The following is a 21869-nucleotide window of genomic DNA, read 5'->3' on the forward strand; positions in this document are numbered from 1 at the left end:
AAAAAAAGCAAAGAGTGTTCGTTTATATGCATCATGCAATTTCCCACTTAATTGGGTGGCGAGTTTAAATACTCGAATGAAGAACCCAAAACTATTGGGTTTTATTACTAATGAAGAACCCAAAACTATTGGGCTTTATTAAACCCATTAATACCAAATATATTTTTAAGTCTAGGTTTAGTATCAGCCCATTCCATGGTAGCTTAACATTAAGCTTCAAGCGAGAAAATAGACGACCGCGACGGCGGAGTTTCCAGCTAAGGAAGCAAACGTGCTAAAAATGCCACGAAGTAGATGTTATAGCGGCGAGATTTAACGGCGACGGCTCTCACATGCGGCAAGGATCGAGCCATCAGCCTCTATTTGTTGCATGTTTCTCTTTGTTCTTATTTTTTAATTTTTACTTTTAACCTTTAGAGGTTAATCGAACTATAGTATAAAACTATAAGCGGTTTATGGAGGTGAAATGTTTTGTTCATTTTACTTGTATGCAAAGAAAGTGTTTTGGGCTTGAATCATTCCAAAAGCCTAATTTTTAAAAAGGGAAAGCTGTTTAAAAAGGATGAAGACATTCGCTGAAAGCTCATTTCTGAAGCCCATTTATGAAGAAAATGATGGAAAAAAAGTTTGTGGCTGCTGGGATTCGAGCCCAGGTCTCCACGGCCACAACGTGGAATTCTCACCACTAAACTACAGCCACTTTGGTAACAACTAACCAATCTAAAAAGTAGTTGTGTTAGGGATAATTGTGATATAGCCCATTAGGTTGAACTTGGAATCAAATAAAAAGCCATCGTTGCTTAAAAAAACTATTTTCCGCTACTTTTCTTCTAATCTCCCAAATTGTAAATTAAGATTCTTTCTTCTTCCAATTATTCTCACGTTGAAAAAGACAAGGAAACATGAAATTCTGATTTTTGATTTATTGAATGTTTTTAACTTCTGAAAGAGAATCAATCACATAGCTGGAAAATATGGGGTATTAAGTGAAGAAGAACATGCCAATGACAAATCTTTTGCATGTGTTATTTCACATTGTTTATCTATATAATAATCTCTTACCCGCCGCCTGTATTTTTCCTTTTTCAATACAAAGACGGATTCATCTTTTTTTTGTCATCTTAATTATTAATAAAAGTTAAGAAAAACTTCACTATCAATAACATAAATAATACTTTCCTTCAACTAACGATATCTTAAAAAATTAATACAGCTCATCACTAGAATATCACACCTTTTAGTTTTTAAAAAGGCAAATTTTCTTACCTGAAAGTTCGAAACAATCTATCTACTTTGGTTCTGAATCCGTGGTCGGAAAAAAACTGGTCCGAACCCGGTCAGGCGACGTACGCTTACATAATTGTTCTAACGAACCAATTGTTTCGCGAGTGTGATTCAAGAACTGTACTCACAAAGTTATAAACTGGCGATGAGCTGTCTAAACGCAAAGACCTTTAGGTGACCGCTGCCCGTAAAAGTCTCAAAACACTGCCCGAAATCTGAGAGATGAGTTCCTTAGTTCGGACCAGTTAGACTTTTTTTTTGTTTAGTTGGTTGTCTAAAGCACAACAAAGCAATTCCACAGCTGTCCGATATTTGTTCCTTTTCATTTTTTTACAAAAATTTCGTTTGTTTCTTTCCCGATAAATTTGGTTTTAGATGTATAGAATGTGACTTTTCAAACTTATTACCACCACAGATAGTACAAAAGTCGTATTACCCGATAGTGCATGCTGGTGTGTTTTATGTAATTACATTTTATAGACTATTGAAAAATATGAGTGTCTTTTGTCAAAAAAAAAAATTATGAGTGTCAGTTACTGAAATATTTAAGTTATGCTTTTATTTCTATAAATAATTGCCTGGCTGTTTATGTTTTCTCTTTAAATGATACTCCATACATTTTATTATTGGAGTATATATGTATTTTATTATTGTATATATCTCCATACACACAAAATCTACCTTATTTGCACTCCATACCCTATTTCCCCCAATTTTATTCTCCCCATCTTTATCATTTTTCCTCTATTGTATGGTATCCCACTTATTTTAGTGTATTAAGCTAATTTGATCTTTTATTATTGTATATATCGTGCTATATGTATCATAGTATCCGTTTTTTTGTAGTACTCAAGTTAAGATGCTTACGAGTATGTTTTTACCAAGATTAACCCACCGACAGTAGAACTATCATCCGAAACATGGCATTGACTATTTATTTAGATCTAAAAGCTAGCATATCTTCTTGTGTTTGTTATAGAATAAATGATGTTGTCTTTCTATACAAAAGAAATGTAGTTTTATCTCTGTATTTTAACTCGGGTAAGATTTTTTTTTAAAAAATTGTTTAATTCATAGATAAATAAGTGCAAATTCATAAAAAAGCAGCACATAGTTAGTTACATGTTACATCTAGAAGGAAATTTTTTTTTTTAGAGTTTGTGTTAAAAAAGTATTTTACTTTACGCATTTCCCATAGTTTTTAAGTTTTTTTTTTTTTTTTTTTTGCTAAAATGGTTTTTAAGTTATTCTTCGGAGGGTTATAAAATAACCACATTCTTACTTTGAGCTCACGTCGTCAATATGCACTTTTCAGTTTTCAGTCGTCAGAAGTAGAAAGTAAGTACAATAACAAAATTTGCCAGCGTAGATAGAGGTATTTTAGTTATTTTTAAAAGCTACTCATTGCGCACTATCTTGCAGCTATGATTACACCTTTACTAGAAATAAATATAGTAAAGTAAATAAGTCAAAAGTCAGATTGAGTCATGCAACACGTGTTTGGATTAATCATATCGTCTTAACTAAAATTTATATACACGTAAAGAAAATTACCATCTATGTGCGTGCTTCCACCAATCTACATAATTGCATTCGAGTTTCCATTTCGGGAAACAGCTTAGGATTGTTCAGATTAAATATCAGGGAATTTTTTTTTGCCTGATGAACAATTTTATTTTATTTTTGTACTATTTTTTTGATCAAAGTGAACAATTTTATTCTAGTCACTTATTTTAGGCAATAAGTTTTCTTTTTAATTCAGAGTGACACTTTGTCTCTTAAGATTTCTTATTCTGGAATTGGTAGATTTTAATTAATAAATAAAAATTGTGTCCTATCAGAGATATCTAATAAAATTAGAACGATACAGAAAAAATTAGCATGGTTTCTGCGTAAAGATAACACACACAAATTAAGAAATAGTTCAGTTTTTTCTTTACAAGAAAAATTTAAGCTGGTACCAAATTTACAAAAATAATAAATTTTCTGAAGCTGTTTGTTGTTTTTTTTGGCAAAGCCTTTAGTATGTTGTTTTGCTTGAAGAAACTAGATTATGATCCGTTTATAAAAAGGTACTAGATTTTGACTAGCGTTTTAAAAGCGCGGTTATATTTTTATTTTAATAAAATTTAATTGAATTTGTAATTTTGATTAGAGAATAAATAACTTAAAATTTTTTTATTTGTGTTTCAAAAAAAAAGTTCTATTATAATAATTGATTTTCAAGCGGTGTTTTCATATCCAACCCAGACCTATGATTTAACTGATAAATCCAGTGATATGTGTATAATTCAGTTCAATTTAATAGAAAAAATTGTAATTATAATCTTTGAAAACCTGGTAAAAATCTAAAAATCCGCTATTAACCTAAGATCTGACATGAGATGACCCGCTGAAAAAAAATATTTTTGAAATGTTTATTAAATAATTCATACTTCTTAATAATATATAAAATTGAAAAATAACTATTTAGACTTTAATGAGATTTGTTTATGTCATTTGAAGAAAATGAAACAATGGTAATAGAAAACTTTATTATTGATATGAAAATATTATTTTCTTTTTTTGGCTACTATGATAAATTTGTATATTTATTTATGATTAGATCTAAAATTTAATTTTAAGATAAGTTTAAGAAAAATTGAACACTCAAAATTGACATATCATTATTATGTAAAAAGTGGCATAATAATTTTTTCTAATTTGCATGTATATATTCATATCCGAATTTAAATAATATTATAAATGAAAAATGATATTCAAATTAAATGGAAAGTATATATTGCATAAAAATTAAAATTTTATCATTCACAAAATATGAAAAGTATTAATTATCATAGTTATAGAGAATATTCTATTTCCAGTTTAAATTAAATGCCAATGGAAAGATTTGTAAATATATTGAAATGCATGGACAAAATCCTAAATTTTACAATAGGATCCTGCTTTAATAGTATAGATTAATAGTATAAATGTATATTTTTTATTTATCTTTTTGAAAATTTTAACTTTATATTTGATTTTTAATCATATTTATGTTTAATATTAATTTAGTTTAATAGAATAGTCCTTTCAATAAATAAAATACTTAGTTAGACATAACAATTAGCAATAAGTAATTTTCCTGCTTTAATAAAATAGATGCTGACGAGTTTTTTTATTCGTCTATTAAACTTATTTTTGCTTTCAGTCAATTGTCGACATATTAACGAAGAAGTATAATATGTGTCTCGTTATCTCAAACATTTAACTTAATACAAATAGTAACCTATACTAAAAATATATAGTGGTGAATGTTGTACTTTATTATTTGTCGAGGTCGATGATAAATTTCACTATAACTATATGGCCAAATATTAATTCTATCAGCAGTAGACTATTTAATTAGTTTTTCACCATAATCAAAGCATGTTAAAGTTTAACAAATACTAATTGAATAGCTGTGATACGATCGCATCAAGCTGAAGTACTACAACCCAGAAGTTAATCGGATTGACTTATAGTCTCTAACCACGTTGACCAAATGCTTTAACTTGATCTTGTTTTCTAAACTTATAGTTATTGTATTTAGATATTTTTTTAAGAAACTGTATTCAGATTGTTAGTAAGAATCAGCAAGTAAATTTGTGCATTTACTAGTACCGATACTGATATTTTTTTATGGTTCACCCCCTTTTCGAAAACGCGGCCGGAGCGGCTGAGTACTCGTCGGAAAAGTGCTTGGCAAAATTTCACCGCTGCAATTTTGGTATAATCGTTTGAAAACTCGGCTCAAAAGAAAAAGTTTAGATTATGGTGATTTTGTGTTCGAAATCAGTATAATTATTGTGTATAAGATGTAAGAACAAGAGAATTATTATTATATTATTTATGTATACGTGTTTTGTTGTTGTTTATTATTATTATATTATTTATGTATACGTGTTTTGTTGTTAATTACTTTTATTATTACTTTGCGGTAAAGATGTTAATTTAACTCATTTTCAAATAATTTGTTCAGTCATCTGTTTTGCTATGCTTTTCCTTTTGTTTGTCTACGGTCTACCCTCTTCATAAATAACTCGTTTGAAATTATATTTAGTTATTAGTATATTATAAAACTCAACCACAGTTGCCTAAATGCCTTATTGCTTTTTTTTTTTGCCAACTGAAATATTTGTATTAAACAAAGAATGCATAATACAACTCAAACCGGGAAGTCCACTAAGAAAACACACTCCAAGCGCAAAAAAAGAAAACCGAGATCGAAAAATCCCGCAACACTCAACGCACCCTCCCCACGTATTGACCACCGCAACACCATAGAGACACGTGTCGATTGCAAAGGCTTCCTCTTCTCATACCGACTGGAGTACGCCGCCGGGGCCGGAAACCACCACTTCACTGGATCGCAAGTCACCAACTCCATCCCAAGTAAAAGTCGACGCTGAAAACAAACCGGACACACACACACCGGAAACACCGGGAAACTATCACGACCACCGACTCCACCTCCAACGATAGTATTAGAGGGAAAGGATTTGGGATCAATCACTAAGACCCGATCTTCTCAGAGTTTCAATCGGCTACGCCGAGAACCCTTTGGAAGTCGGCCACCCACCACCGTAGAGAGACACCTTTCACTCAGCTCGAACACCTCCATGAGAACCGAAAGCCGGCGACCACAACCGACGAAGAAACGGCATGGCCCCAGAGACAACCGCCGGCGAAGCACGGTGGAGAAACCACTGTTTCCCGGAACGCCAAAGACGGACCACCACGAAAGGAAAGCGTGCATGGCCGTACGCTAATTAAAAACAGAGAAAGAAATGTTTTTAGAAATAGTGGCCGGACCGGCGGCGGCTAAAGCCGAACCCGCCGGCCGGAATCGCGATTTCCGACTTCGATTTTTATAAAGAAGGCGGAGCTTTGATTTGTAGAGAGAAGTAGGTATTTTTGATTTTTAGAAATGCATGTATGGCCCCTAAATGCCTTATTGCTAATTTGTCTTTTCACTTTTTCTCCTTTGTGCTTAAAATAAGAGAAAAACTAGATTTTGACCCGCGCTTTCAAAGCGCGGGTTTATATTTGGTGAAAATTTATATAATCACATTTATATAATCCGTCTTGTATATGCATTTATATAACCCGTCTCATATATGTGTTTTATATCCGGGTTTATATTCGGTTAAAACTATATTGTACATGTATTTTTAGGTTTTTAATTTTGAATTAGATATTTTAATATAAATCAATATAACAGTTTTATAGTTTTGATCGGTGTTTTGAAACCCGACTCGGACTTGCGGTTGAACGAATTACCGGTTTGTAACCCGGTATTTTTAATATTGTGATTTTTTCTAATGATAAGACAAATTCGGTGATCATAAGTTGGAAATTTGTTTAAAATATATTTATATTTTTCAAAATCGTTCTAAATGATAATGATTGTTGTCAAAATTAATAATTTTAGAATTAGAAAACCGGTGGTTAATAACAGTATCAAACATGGAAATAATCGATGCAGTATCAAACAAAGAAATAATCGCAGGCCGAAATTAAATTAGGAAACCAGTGATTAATGACAAATCAAAAAATAGTTAAGAAGAAATTAGCGTAGAATGTCCAGAATATCCTTAATGAATACAAAGGAAAGGTTCTTTGGTAGGGGTAAAAAGAGTAAAAATCCAAAACATGCTTGTACTTTAATAGTATAGATGTGCAATTATTAACACTATCGTTTCACAAAAATATATATGACCATGTATGATGTCTATATGTATACATTTGCCGACAAATAGTTCGCGATTATATATATATTTTTTTTAGAAGCAACCCTATCATTATTCTAATTTTATTCGTAGAAAATTATATTATTAACATATCGAGAAGCAACGCTACAAATATTCTAATTTTGTTCGTAGAAATTTATATACTTCCTCCCTCTGTTTCATAATACTTGATGTTTTGACTTAGTGTACAAATATTAAGAAAACTAGATTTTTCTAAAAAAGTTATTTTAAAAAATGACTTTAAAATCAATTAACCAATAATAAAAAAGACAATGAAATCTAATTGGTTGAACAGTTTCCAATAAAGTTAAAGTTAACCTTAAAATCTCAAAACATCATCTAAGTTGAAACAAAATTATCCTTCTAAAACATCAACATAAACATAGGGAGTATAATTTTGGAAACTTATAAGTATGTTATAATAATGTTGGACAACAAAATTATATATATAGCGAACTTTAGTAGGTTACCACATCAGATGTCGTTTTCAAGATTGATTGAATACTGTGTACCGTCTTCTCAAGCCCTCGTGCCACATGTTCTTATAGAAACTGTCGGTGCTCTTATATTATTAATTTTCTTATTATTGTTTTTATCTTAAGGACCCGGAGAAGAAATATCCTTTAATTTTGACGCTTAATTAACAAAAACATATTGATTGATAAACTTTAAGCAAAATTCCAATTAAGTGATGAATGCTATAATGGTTCTATTTCCATTTTTAATCTTGTTAAATATACAGTACTTCTCAAATAAATAAAACTTTCACCTAATCTTACTTTGTAGTTAACAAGATTAAGCATTTCTTAGTTTCAAAAAAAAAGATTTAAGCATTTCTTAATTGAATTTTGCAAATAAATTACCGAATATATCTAAATAAACGAGGATAAAAGGGAAAACCAATGCAGTCAACAGGTGATACAAAATCGGTGAAACGGTCCGTGAAGAAAACGGTGCATCATCTAAACATGGTGATGGAGTATGTTATCAAATTATAATACTACAAAATTAAGAGTAAATAGAACGAAAAATACCTAGAAAATAGGATCTTGGACACGATGCTTGCATATTGTTTTTATGCATAATGAGTAAATGTCATATATCTGTTTCTCAACATTTATTACATTTTTTACAAAAAGAAGATAATATTAATAACCAAGTTTTTTAAAAAGAAAATATGACAATAATAAGACCTTGAATTTATTACTGTAATTTTGTTTGCCTTACATTCATATAAATTTCACTCCAAAGAGTAAAATACAATTATGCTCTTGCACATGTCCTAAGAATTTAAATCTACTCAAGACAAATAATTAAACAAAAATAATAGCCAACCAATAAAATATACCACTGACTATAAATTGGGTATAGTTTACTGAAGAGAAAAATTAAGATTAACGACTAATCCTGAACTGGTAAAAAAAAAGAGTGAAATCCAAAACAAGGTTGTTATGTAAAAAAGTTAAATAAATGTTAAGAGTGATCCATGCACATAACCAGAAAAAAATAAAAATGAAAGTAGTTACTGGTAAAAATTTGATTTTTTTGTTAAACTAGTAATAATTTGATTAATGATTAATAATGTGTGTGTGTTAGGGTCTTAAAACACAAAAGAACAACAACAAGTGGAGTAGAGAGAGGAGAGAGCACACCGGTTTAATGGGTCCCACACTGCTTCTCTCCACATAAAATTATTCATTTTAATTTAATTAATTTATATTTTTCTCTGAATTTCGCAAAATATCGCCTTTTGGTGTTTTTTTTTCTTTTCTTTCCTCATCTACATAATTGCCTTCTAATCATCTCTCCATTTAACTAATCACTCTCTCTCTCTCTCTCTCTCTCACTAATTTTCTTCTTTCTTCTTTACGCGTTTGTGAAAAAACTCAGCATTTGCAGCTTTGCCTCTCTCTCTCTCTCTCTCTCTAGGATCATCCTTTATTTCTGTGACTGTGAGCTTTCGGAGAGGAGAGAGAGGAAAACAAAAAAAAAGAAAAGGTCGTGGCTTGAAGCTGAATCAATACCATTTACCACCACCACCACCACATATACAATACTTACACACACACACACACTATTCCTTCTATTTTTAAATCAAAGTCTGTTTCTTTTGTTCGGACTCGGAGAGAAGCAACCTCTGTGTTATGGACTCTGGATCTCTCAAAAACAGAGCTTCTTCTCTTAGTTAACCACTCTGTTTCTCTCTCAATCGATCTGTGAGATCCATCCAAAGATTGTAGCGTCTGTGTTTCCGACAACATGAACACCGGTGGTCGGTTAATCGCCGGTTCTCACAACAGAAACGAGTTTGTCCTGATTAATGCCGATGAGAGTGCCAGAGTAAGATCCTCTGTTTCTTTTTTTTTTGTCTTTCTGGTTCAAAGTAACTGTCTTTTGATCTGGGCTTCTCTGTTTCTGTCTGAAAGTCTTTTCCTTTTTTTTTTCCTTTTCTTCTGGATCTGGGTTTGACCAGTACTAATCGGTTAGCATTTAGGTTCTTTTTTTTTTGTTAGATTGCTAATTTTGTCTAGAATTGTTTGTGTCGGTGGGAAGGATTGTCTTAATTCTACAAGTTAAAGAGACTTTATCCAGTCAAACAGTTTGTGTCTAGTTGCCGACACAAAGTATTATCACTGAATCTATCAATCAATGTGAATAGTAGAGAATTCATCTCAGAAAACTTTGCGTGATTTAAGTAGTGAATCTAGTCTTGTTTCTGTTAAGAGATCTCTAATCTGTGTTTAATTAGTAAGATTGTCACTGATCTGATGATTTTAAGTGGATGTAATGTAATTTGTTGCAGATAAGATCAGTGCAAGAGCTTAGAGGACAGACATGCGAAATCTGCAGAGACGAGGTGGAACTGACCGTTGATGGAGAAACATTCGTGGCCTGCAACGAATGTGCCTTCCCTGTCTGTAGACCTTGCTACGAGTACGAAAGAAGAGAAGGCAACCAAGCTTGTCCTCAGTGCAAGACCCGTTACAAAAGGCTTAAAGGAAGTCCAAGGGTTGAGAACGATGAGGAGGAAGATGACATTGATGATATAGACAATGAGTTTGATTACATGAACAATGGTGGTGGGATTGGATTTGATCAGGTCTCTGAAGGTATGTCGGTCTCTCGTCGCCACTCTGGCTTCCCACAGTCTGATCTGGATTCAGCTCCACCTGGCTCTCAGATTCCACTCCTGACTTATGGTGACGAGGTGAAACTCTCATTCAACCGTCTTCAGTAAATTTTATCTACTGCCTCTCTCAGATTATTGGCTTTTTTTTTTGTTTATGACAGGACATTGAGATCTCTTCTGATAGACATGCTCTTATTGTTCCTCCTTCGCTTAGTGGTCATAGCCATAAAGGTCACCCGGCTTCTCTCTCTGACCCAACCATTGCTGGTCAGTACTTGAGGAGTAAAAGTTTGTTTTTGTCTATATATGGTTGGTTACTGAGTTTTTTGTGTAATTGCAGCACATCCAAGACCTATGGTACCTCAGAAAGATCTTGCGGTTTACGGTTATGGAAGTGTAGCCTGGAAAGATCGTATGGAGGAATGGAAAAGAAAGCAGAACGAGAAGCTTCAGGTGGTTAAACATGAAGGAGATCCTGATTTTGAAGATGGTGATGATATACCAATGTAAGACATATCATCAACACACACACACACAAAAGTCTTTTTGGTTTTATATGTCTCTTGTGATTATCTATAAACCTTTTTTTTGTTGTATTTTTGTAGGATGGATGAGGGAAGGCAGCCATTGTCTAGGAAGATACCAATCAAATCAAGCAAGATAAATCCATACAGGATGTTGATTGTTCTGCGTCTTGTGATTCTAAGTCTCTTCTTCCACTACCGTATTCTCCACCCTGTCAAAGATGCTTACGCACTGTGGCTTATATCTGTCATCTGTGAGATTTGGTTTGCTGTCTCATGGGTTCTTGATCAGTTCCCTAAGTGGTACCCAATAGAACGCGAAACATACTTGGACCGTCTCTCTTTAAGGTACTTGAATCACAACCATTTTCTTGAACAATTATTTAAAAAATCGGTCTAGACGTCCGCCTAATTACCGCCTAACGATTTCTTGAATATTGGTTTTGGTAATATAATTTTTTTTTCATTTTTTATATTGTTTTGCAGATATGAGAAAGAAGGGAAGCCATCAGAACTATCCCCTGTGGATGTATTTGTCAGTACGGTGGATCCGTTGAAAGAGCCTCCGCTTATTACGGCAAACACTGTCTTGTCTATCCTTGCGGTCGACTATCCGGTTGATAGAGTTGCTTGCTATGTATCTGATGATGGTGCTGCTATGCTCACTTTCGAAGCTCTTTCCGAGACAGCTGAGTTTGCGAGGAAATGGGTTCCTTTCTGTAAGAAGTACTGCATCGAGCCTCGTGCTCCTGAGTGGTACTTCTGCCATAAGATGGACTACTTGAAGAACAAAGTCCACCCTGCATTCGTCAGAGAACGAAGAGCCATGAAGGTTTTTAATACTTCTTTTGCCTTCTTTTTCACATGATGGCTTTGGATACTGATTGTGTGTGTGTGTGTGTGTTGTGGTGACAGAGAGATTATGAAGAGTTCAAAGTGAAGATCAATGCTTTAGTAGCAACGGCGCAGAAAGTGCCTGAGGAAGGTTGGACTATGCAAGACGGTACACCTTGGCCTGGTAATAGTACAAGAGACCATCCAGGCATGATCCAGGTTTTCCTTGGAAGTGATGGTGTGCGTGACGTGGAGAACAACGAGCTGCCTCGTTTGGTTTACGTCTCTCGTGAGAAGAGACCTGGATTTGATCACCACAAGAAGGCTGGAGCTATGAACTCTCTTGTAAGTTATTATTATATACTTTTAATTTCTTTCTTTGTATGGTTCTTTGACTCTTTGTTATGTGTCTTTGAAGATACGTGTTTCAGGGGTTCTATCAAACGCTCCTTATCTTCTGAACGTTGATTGTGATCACTACATCAACAACAGCAAGGCTCTTAGGGAAGCAATGTGTTTCATGATGGATCCTCAGTCAGGGAAAAAAATCTGTTACGTCCAGTTCCCTCAAAGATTCGATGGGATCGATAGGCACGATCGATACTCTAACCGCAACGTTGTCTTCTTCGATGTAAGTAGTAGTTTTCACATTATTGTATATTATTATCCATTCGAGTACAGTTTCAAACTAATAATGAATCTTTTTTTTTTTGGTTTTATACAGATCAATATGAAGGGTTTGGATGGGTTACAAGGACCTATATACGTTGGTACAGGTTGTGTGTTCAGGAGACAAGCGCTTTACGGGTTTGATGCGCCTAAGAAAAAGAAGGCTCCACGTAAGACGTGTAACTGCTGGCCGAAATGGTGTTTCCTTTGCTGTGGTTCGAGAAAGAACCGTAAAGCGAAGACAGCTGCTGCTGATAAGAAGAAGAAGAACAGAGAAGCTTCTAAGCAGATCCATGCGTTAGAAAATATTGAAGAGGGTCGCGTCACAACTACTAAAGGTATATACACTAGTGTTAACTCACTTTGGTGTAAAGAAATTGTTGCTAAAGATTTCTTATAGGGTCTAATGTAGAACTATCAACCGAGGCGATGCAACTGAAGCTGGAGAAGAAGTTCGGACAGAGTCCTGTCTTTGTTGCATCTGCTCGTATGGAGAACGGTGGGATGGCTAGGAACGCGAGTCCAGCTTGTCTCCTTCAAGAAGCTATCCAAGTCATTAGCTGTGGGTATGAAGATAAAACCGAGTGGGGCAAAGAGGTACACATCATTAGTTCTTGTATTTCATGTAATAATAGATTCTTGATTTTTTTGATGATTGACCCTTTTGTGTTGACTGACATAGATTGGGTGGATCTACGGTTCTGTTACGGAAGATATTCTCACTGGTTTCAAGATGCATTCTCATGGGTGGAGGTCTGTTTACTGCACACCTAAGTTGCCAGCTTTCAAAGGATCAGCTCCCATCAATCTTTCGGACCGTCTTCATCAGGTTCTTAGATGGGCGCTTGGGTCTGTTGAGATTTTCTTGAGTAGGCATTGTCCTATTTGGTATGGTTATGGAGGTGGTTTGAAATGGCTTGAGAGGTTGTCTTACATCAACTCTGTGGTTTACCCATGGACCTCTCTCCCTCTCATTGTCTACTGTTCCCTCCCAGCCATCTGTCTTCTCACAGGCAAATTCATTGTTCCTGAGGTAATACAATCATTTCTTGAGCTCTCAAAGTAGTTATTATCCTAATGACGGTTTAGAGTTATGCACATAGACTAGATTAAGAAACTATTTATTTATTTTTTACATTTTCTAAACAAAAATATTATAAATTATTCACCTAACCAACCAATAATAAAGTAGACAGTAGAATATAAATGATCATACTGTATATAACATATAAAATCTAATAAATTGAAAATTGAAAATTGAAAACGTCAAATAAAAGAATGATTATGTTTTAAAACCGGAATAACGGTTCTTGGTTCTTGATTTTGCAGATAAGCAACTATGCGAGTATCCTCTTCATGGCCCTCTTCTCGTCCATTGCAGTAACTGGTGTTCTGGAGATGCAATGGGGCAAAGTTGGGATCGATGACTGGTGGAGAAATGAACAGTTTTGGGTCATTGGAGGAGTTTCAGCGCATCTCTTTGCTCTCTTCCAAGGTCTTCTCAAGGTTCTCGCTGGTGTGGACACTAACTTCACGGTCACGTCAAAGGCAGCTGATGATGGAGAGTTCTCAGACCTTTACCTATTCAAATGGACTTCACTTCTCATCCCTCCCACGACTCTTCTCATCATAAACGTCATCGGAATCGTGGTCGGAATCTCTGATGCTATAAGCAATGGTTATGACTCATGGGGACCGCTTTTTGGAAGGTTGTTCTTTGCACTTTGGGTGGTGATTCATCTTTACCCTTTCCTTAAAGGGTTGCTTGGGAAACAAGATAGAATGCCGACCATTATTGTCGTCTGGTCCATCCTCTTGGCTTCTATTCTTACACTTCTTTGGGTTAGGGTTAACCCGTTTGTGGCTAAAGGTGGTCCTATTCTCGAGATATGTGGTTTGGACTGCTTGTGATTTGATCCAAGGTTGGTTCCCACAGAGCAAGAGAGGTAAGAGAGAGAGAGAGAGAGAGATTAATCTACCTTCTTAAAGACTCCTTTCATTGTGTTCATTAAACGTTGATACAAGAAAAAAAAAGATTTAATTTTGTTTACGTGAATGTTATTTTTGCAAGAATGTGTTGTAGATATAGAAGAAGTTTGTTGTCTATTTGTTTTGTTCTTTTGGTGTTGAGAGAAAAGATTTGGCAAATTATTCTTTTAATCGAATATTTCTGATCTCTTTTGAATATTATTTAGGAAGTGTTTCAGTCTGTTTGTAATCTTATTAAAAAAAAACTTCGATTTATTTTCATAAAATAATGTTAGTTTCTCTGTTATCTTTTGAAAATTAGGGAAATTCTAACATTACTTCAAATTTGATGTTATTTTCAAATTTATCTTGATAACTATTTTCATAAATAATTTAAGCTTTCTATAAAAAAAATTGATTCTTTAAAATCGTTTTTAAATACTTAACAATCATTTATATAAATTTATAATTTAGTTTCACCTCTTAAATATTAAACCCTAAAAGATAGTTATTAAATATTTATAAATAATCTAACAAAGTTAGTTAAGTTCTTTTCATCACAAATTTAGGATATTTATAAAAATAGTTATCTTTAAAAGGTAAACTTTAAAGATAATATCAAAATTGTGGTAAAATTAGAATCTCACCACAAGTCAAAATGTAGAACAAAATAAAAGCTGGTTTGAACATCAATACTATTAAAGTTGAAGTATGCCCCATTGATATTAGTTGTGTTCATTTTAAAATATAATAATTATACCTAAAATATAACTACATAAAGTAAACTATAAATTCAACTAAATATAACTGTATTTAAAATATAACTGTTCTATGTTTGCTAACCGCTAAAAATCCTATTTTAAAAGGATATCAATATGTTAAAGAAAAAGTAGATGAAGGTATGTTGACAGAAATGATAACCATCTAAATATAACTGCTCCATCTATTACGTCCAAATTTAGTTTTTAAATTTTATTTTTATTGGACATATAAAATATCAAAAATAGTTTTGATTATTTAAATATTTTTTGTAACAAGTTAAGTTTATGACATTTAACTGAAAATATAAAAAATATAAATATTTGTTTGTTTAATGTAAATAATAAAATTTAAATTCAAATCCAAAATAAACCAAAAATAAAATATTATTAATAAATTATAGATAACAGAAGTGAAAAACCTAACCACTTTATCAAAAATCATACAAAACAGATTTTAAAAACATAAATAAAACTAAAAAGGGTAAAATTTATTTATTGTTTCAAGCACTGGTTTAACCGGTATTCGGGTTTCATGTTTTAATGATTTTTTGCAGGTTTTGTTAGATTTTTAGATATAAAGACTTAAAAATTCATAAATATTTATATGCGTAACGTGAATAATAAAACTGACTTTCAAAAAGTAAACCAAAAGTAAAACATTATTAATAAATTGTCGATAACAAAATTGAAAAACCTAACTTCTTTATTAAAAATTATACAAAACAGATTTAAAAACGTAATTAAAAACTAAAATAAAAAAGAGTAAAAGTTATCTATTGGTTCAACCAATGGTTCAACCGGTAATCGGGTTTTGAGTTTTAGTGGTTTTTTGTGGATTTTATTGAGTTTTTAAATATCAAAATTATAAATTCATAAATATTTATATATGTAATATGAATGATAAAATTAAATTTCAAATCTAAAGTAAACCAAAAGTAAAATATTATTAATAAATTGTCGATAACAAAACTGAAAATCTTATCTTATTTATTGAAAATTATACAAAATAGATTTTGAATACATAATTAATTTTTTTATAAAAAATTAAAATTTATTTATTAATTGGTTCAACCAGTGATTTAACCGGTAACCGAGTTCTGGGTTTTAGTGATTTTTAACGGGTTTTATTAGATTTTTTCACAAAACTCAAACCGGATTTATCTTGGGTCATTGGATTTACCGGTTCATTCGCGGATCCGGATCCGGTTTCGAAACACTGAGTATGATACTTTTATTTTCGGATCGATAGGTCGGTTTTTTTTTGTAAGAATATTTTTGACTAATTATGTTAAGTAACTATTAAGAAAATACAATATATTGCAAACTTTAGGAATAGAGTTTAAAATAGTTTTTGAAATGCATATGGCACAAGTATATAGTTACGCAATTTGACACATTTAATATAGTTACCAAAAATTATATTAAATTAATATTAATTAAAAATATAATTAGAAAAAACACAAATGTAAAATTTAAGTTTCTCAAAAAAGATTAAAATAAAACTATACCCGCCCTTTGAAAGGGCGGGTAGTTTAACGGTTAATATTCAAGAAACCTATAAACCATAAGTCCATAACCAACTGACATTTTGGTTCATTTGGTTGTTGGATTTTAGAGAAAGAGATTAGTTTTCTTATCCGGTTTGATAGGCATTTGTTTCTCTAAACATATATTGAGCCAGGGTCTAACTGGCCCAAAAGGTATTGTATAGGCCCAGCACGGTGCAATCATTTTTGCAAACTACGGCATGAAAACGTGATTCGCTTTGTTACATCTCAAAAAGACTCGTGAAATATAAATGTGGCTTTGACAGCTGAAATATAAATGTTGAAACCATAAGGGTTTGTACGTAGTGACACGGAAGCATAAAAGTTTTATGGAATGTTACTCAGGTATTAATTATGAATGTGATATTTAGTTTGAATGTTGACTCTTTTTGGATTTTGTTTGAAGAAAATAAAATAGTGGTTGACTTGTCGATGTTGAGACAATGTGTCTTGGCCTACTCTTTGTTATTGTTGTTAGCAAAGTCAGCTTTCCTGCCACGTGTTAGACAGGATTGCAGTTCTCTGTTTAATGGTCGAAGCGTTTATTTGTCGACCCACAAAATATTTGTAGGTATGATGCGTTGAATCTTAGTACCCATGAGGTTTTTATGTTTTGGTTTTCAAGATAGTAGATTAAGTACGTTTTCTTGACAAAAGGGCTAGATTAAGTTTACGTTGCTGTAAAGACTTGTATAGCATTTTTTTAAAAAAAAGACTTGTATAGTATCTTTCTTTTTCTTTTCTTTTTCAAAGACTTGTATAGATCTTTCATTTTCTTTTTCTTAAAGACTTGTAAAGATGGCCACCTGACGAGAATACCTACAGCTACAGAGTACAGAAACAGACTAATAATTTTCAGAAATATTGGGTTTCTTTGAGAAGTACAGTCGTCTCTATATTAACACATGTTTGACATACCAATACACACTTTGACCGTTATGAACACTGAAGGATCACAATGCCGTGAATGTACATTTTCTTACTAATCTATAGCTTAGCTATATATATATATATATAACCGGCACACTTTCCATTCAACACAGCCTAATAATTTCAGAAATTTTAAAATATGATTGAATAGAATTGGTTAAGTTGAATACTTATCTTCCTTTTCAACTTAATTTTTTATAATATTTTTAATAAAAATTTAAGCTACATACAATATTAATTGCTGTAACTTTCATTTTGAAGCTAAATTTAAGAAACTTGTTTCAATACAAGATTGGCGTGACTTAGAACGAGTTAGCTAGATTAGCTAGCGTTGAGTACCTGGGACTGGGAGGCAGGGAACACATATTTTGTAGAATTTATTATGACTTTGGCTAACAAAGTTCAAAAGACTAAGTACTGATCTACCTAATATGAGCTAGTATTTATTTGTTAATGCATAACTATTAAATTATCAAATATATTTTGCAAGTGCTATCAGTATTATATACGTACATTGTATGAAGTAAAATTTATCTTAAAAATAATCACAAAAAGTTTGAGATATATAACAACGTAGTATTTAGTGTTTCTATGGAGGGTCTGATGAGTGATGATAAGTCTGAATCTATGCATGCATTTACAGATACTAAATACTAAAGAATGTTTACCTCTTTAGTGTGAACCTAATTAAATTCTATTTCATTCATATATATCAACATGCAAATATAAAACACCCTGATAAATACAATGTATCAACTTAATGATTTAATATATGGAGATGTAGCAGAAACGACAAAAGCATCACCTAAATAGTAATAGTAGTTTTCTTTTTGCTAAGTCCATAATATAGTAGCTACGAGAATTGTAAATAACACAGGACAATCCGAATTTTCATGTCGACAACCTCTTTTCAATCATATTTTAATCAGATGTTTTTTTGAGCAAAATATGTATTTTCTTTAAAACGTAACAATAGAAGAAGTAAAGTTCAAAAAAAAAAAACAATAGAAGTAACGGTTTCATGTGCTTGCTTTTCATACATGCGTCATCACGCGTTGTCGACAATCTCTAAATTATTTCTATATATTTTTAAAAGAATCAATACTATATTAAAAGGTAAATAACCTCAATGGAAACTGTGTCCACGTCATCATTTTAATTCCGTCCAATCAGATACATTTATTTTGCCACGTGAGGTCTTCTTCGATCAAAAACGAAACATATTGGACTTCTTCGTGTGGACTCATAAAAATTCTCCATGGCCCATCTGACTGATATCTTTCAAACCCAATCTTCTTCGATGCAAGCGATGATTGACTCCAGCTCTTTAACTTCGTCGGCATCGTTTCACATCCCTGCAAATCGGCGTTTGTTATCTGAATTTATTACGAACCCGTCTTAATCATTCACTTCTATTATTTAATCCTCTTCATGGTTTTGTTTCACCTCCCTTTTTCTACCCCTATATAAATCTCCTTGAATTTTATATCCCAGGAAACTCTACAACCTTCACAAAATAAGATAAAGCTTTTAAGTTCATGAAATATGTTTAAAGTGGCTGAAGATCTTGCAACTATGCATGTTCTTCGAGTTCTTGGGGGTACAGGTAATATAAAGCCTAAGTTCATTCTAGCTCGCACGTGATTTTGTGTTATTGGGTTAATTCGTTACTCTGGTCTTCTATGTTCAAGGTTACTCCTACAGATTCAGCCAACTCCAACCTTTCGTTAGAGTAAATCGCTCAAAGATCTATCCACCCAAACTGGTAGGAGTTAGGCTCTCTGTCTGACTGAGAAAGGTTGATATTGATTGATTGCTTGGATGAATTTATTTTTCCTGTTGACGTATACTCTTTTTCTGATGCAGCTTTGTTCCGTTATACGACTTCGTAATGTATTCAATAAAAAATTTGTAGACAGTTACTTTCAGTTTATTATTCTAAATGATAGCGGAAGCACTAATTATTGTATTATAAGATGAGTAGTATGAATGCTGATCATCAGCTGTGTTGCTCTCTTTTTTTTAGTATCATTTTGCCGAAGATAATCGCTACCCATAAAAATGTTTAGACACATGCCTAAAGAGAAATAGTGAAAAGGATCTCTCAGATTATCTTCTATTCATCTTCGTTATATAGAATTTTTGTTTAGATTTTGGAATTGAACTTTTTGCAGTATTGTGTTCTTCGAAGTTTATGCAAGTTTGAGTACGTTGTGACAAGAATTTATAACTTTTCACTCAAAGATTCCAATTCTTTGCTCTTCCCTTTCTCGCTGATTCATTGCTTAAAACCTTTTAGTTCTCTTCTGAGATTTGGTTTATTTAATCTGACACCCCTAAATATTTTACGACAGAGCTAGAGAGCGAAGAAAGAGGATGAACCCAGATGTCATTAATGGAAAATGATTAAAATCTGTTTTCGTCAATTGTGGGGGATTCAAATTTGCACTTATCATCATAAAAATGGATCTTCTAGGTATTTGGTCCAAGGTAGTTGCAATGCTGGAGCAGTTTGTTCACGTCCTTACAAGGCATGTTCTTTTCTCTTTATTGTGGCTGCAATATCTTGAGCCTTTGGATGACATCTACTAACTAAGCATAGGTTTGTCTCAAACTTTTCGTTGGTTATAGCACTATTTTTTTGTGCAAGGTTGCTAATTGCCTTCCTAATCTTCTTTGCTTATGTCCATCAGATTGTGGGTACGATAAACGGTTTGGTCAAACTCCAGGGAGGTTGTCTGTAAGTAAACAAATGAATCTGAATTGCTGAGAGCTGAAATTTGTTGTGGCTGGAACCAGCATTGGTGAAGGTTGTTAACTGTAACGATTGGAAACATGTAGCATTTTGTAAATACGAATGGTTGTCTATGGTTCTATTGCAGGAAAGAGAATATCCGCTTGAGCATTGGTTCGATTGATCAAGGAAAATTTGTATGTCAAACCCAAAAATACTGCCACAACAAACGTAAGGATCCGAGATCCCAAAAGTGAGAAAAGAGCAGACTAAACGCAATCCAGAGACAAGAACTTACCGTTGCTACTCTACCTTTGCTGAAGTAATTGCATTTCTGAAGCCCTTACTAAAGTTCACCTCTTGCTTCCCGACCAAACTCAAGCTCTTCACCATCCGGAAACCATTCTTCTCAAGTGAGCATGTCTGCTTAGATCTAATGTTATGATTAGCTTCTTTTAACTGCCAATTTAAGAAACGATATTAGTAGCAAAATAAATGCAAGCTTGGTTGTTATCTACTGCTACCTTTCTTATTTCCAATATATAAAAGAATCATTGTTTATTTTTACAGATTTTTTTTTCTCAGATGAAGGGGCTTGCATATCAGATAAACCATCAACAACATCTCATATAACAAAGAGAAAATCAATAGTCTACACATGTCTCCCCTAAGAATAAAAACTGATCTGCAAACAAAAAAGAATAAAAACTAATAAATGCCAAGATCGCATGACCACGTGATGCATTTCCCTAAGAAAAAGTTCATTCAAGAGTGTTACAATGACTCACTCAACAGTCTCAACTCACCTCATCAATGCACAAACTCGATTCCTCTCCAAAACTCTTTAATCACCACTGAAATCATGCATATTATCCCCTACCCAGCATATCGAGTCAGAATATATAAAAAGAAAAAAATAATTTCTAAGAGCATTGTAATAATCTGATTGTTCTCAAAACGAAAGTTAATGATTGTACATAAAAATTAATTTATTTAAATTCCAAAATTTGAAATAGTTAAATCTAATATTCTTTGAAGGAACTATTTGAACATGTTTATGAAAGTTCAATTGAAGTATCCTCATAAAAATATATTTTGTTGATGACAAATATCTAACCTAATAAAATTAGTTAAAATTTAGACTAAAAATTTTATACCTAAAAGATATTTATTGAAATACCCATATTCTGAGTTTTAATGTTCAAAAAGAAATACCATCAGTTGGATTCAAAAATACATTCAAATAAAAACACCATAACATTAAGATTTAGTGTTTAGATTATTTTTTAGGGATTAGTATTTAAGGGTGGAGTTACAAAAGTGACATAATTATCGTAAATAATTATAAAAATTATTTATAAATATTAAACTAACAATATGTTTACTAACTATTTTAATATATAATAAATATTATATAAATTTAATTTTGAAGAAAATAATGAAAACTTTAAAATTGTTTTTATTAAATATTATATTTATTAAATTTTATGGTTACTAAATAATTTATTCTAAAAATCAACTTTCCAATTTTTTGAAGAAAAACCTTTTGATTTATATTTGTGGCAGAAAATATTAACATTAAAAGTCATTTTAGATATATTGTTAGTCAACTATAACGGCTGACTAAAGATATACCTAAAATGATATGAGGCATGTTCGGTGGCAAGATAATGAAAGGATTTTGGTGGCTCCGCTGTCGCTAAAACGAAATTCCTTC

General features: G+C 32.5%; 1 protein-coding gene, 1 long non-coding RNA gene and 2 other non-coding genes across 7 annotated transcripts; 3 read left to right on the forward strand and 1 right to left on the reverse strand.

Moving 5' to 3' along the window:
* Positions 1 to 628: 628 nt before the first annotated feature.
* TRNAH-GUG (transfer RNA histidin (anticodon GUG)) lies at positions 629 to 700 on the reverse strand. The gene has a single exon. It is a non-coding gene; the product is annotated as a tRNA-His (tRNA).
* A 2413-nt stretch (positions 701 to 3113) lies between these two features.
* On the forward strand, positions 3114 to 3218 carry LOC130500599 (U6 spliceosomal RNA). Its single transcript, XR_008939216.1, has one exon. It is a non-coding gene; the product is annotated as a U6 spliceosomal RNA (small nuclear RNA).
* Positions 3219 to 8877: 5659 nt separating this feature from the next.
* On the forward strand, positions 8878 to 14402 carry LOC108827439 (cellulose synthase A catalytic subunit 6 [UDP-forming]). 2 transcript variants are annotated; one of them, XM_056995307.1, is made up of 12 exons: positions 8878 to 9395; positions 9859 to 10263; positions 10347 to 10452; positions 10526 to 10691; positions 10791 to 11057; positions 11196 to 11541; positions 11625 to 11888; positions 11962 to 12174; positions 12268 to 12550; positions 12625 to 12809; positions 12895 to 13245; positions 13542 to 14402. In XM_056995307.1, exons 1-12 carry the CDS (start codon positions 9315 to 9317, stop codon positions 14121 to 14123), a joined length of 3249 nt encoding a protein of 1082 aa, XP_056851287.1. In that variant the 5' UTR covers positions 8878 to 9314; the 3' UTR covers positions 14124 to 14402. The 2 variants fall into 2 exon arrangements, with proteins under 2 accessions (XP_056851287.1, XP_018456336.1); XM_018600834.2 differs by having other exon boundaries at positions 8879 to 9395; positions 12613 to 12809.
* A 4245-nt stretch (positions 14403 to 18647) lies between these two features.
* On the forward strand, positions 18648 to 20723 carry LOC108836155 (uncharacterized). 3 transcript variants are annotated; one of them, XR_001947077.2, is made up of 5 exons: positions 18648 to 19024; positions 19110 to 19216; positions 19773 to 20020; positions 20112 to 20158; positions 20301 to 20723. It is a non-coding gene; the product is annotated as an uncharacterized LOC108836155 (long non-coding RNA). The 3 variants fall into 3 exon arrangements; XR_008938583.1 differs by having other exon boundaries at positions 19110 to 19183; positions 20112 to 20228; XR_008938582.1 differs by having other exon boundaries at positions 18650 to 19024; positions 19110 to 19183.
* The last annotated feature ends 1146 nt before the right edge of the window (positions 20724 to 21869 follow it).

Source organism: Raphanus sativus, chromosome 9 (assembly GCF_000801105.2).
Source record: "Raphanus sativus cultivar WK10039 chromosome 9, ASM80110v3, whole genome shotgun sequence".
Lineage (NCBI taxonomy): Eukaryota > Viridiplantae > Streptophyta > Magnoliopsida > Brassicales > Brassicaceae > Raphanus > Raphanus sativus.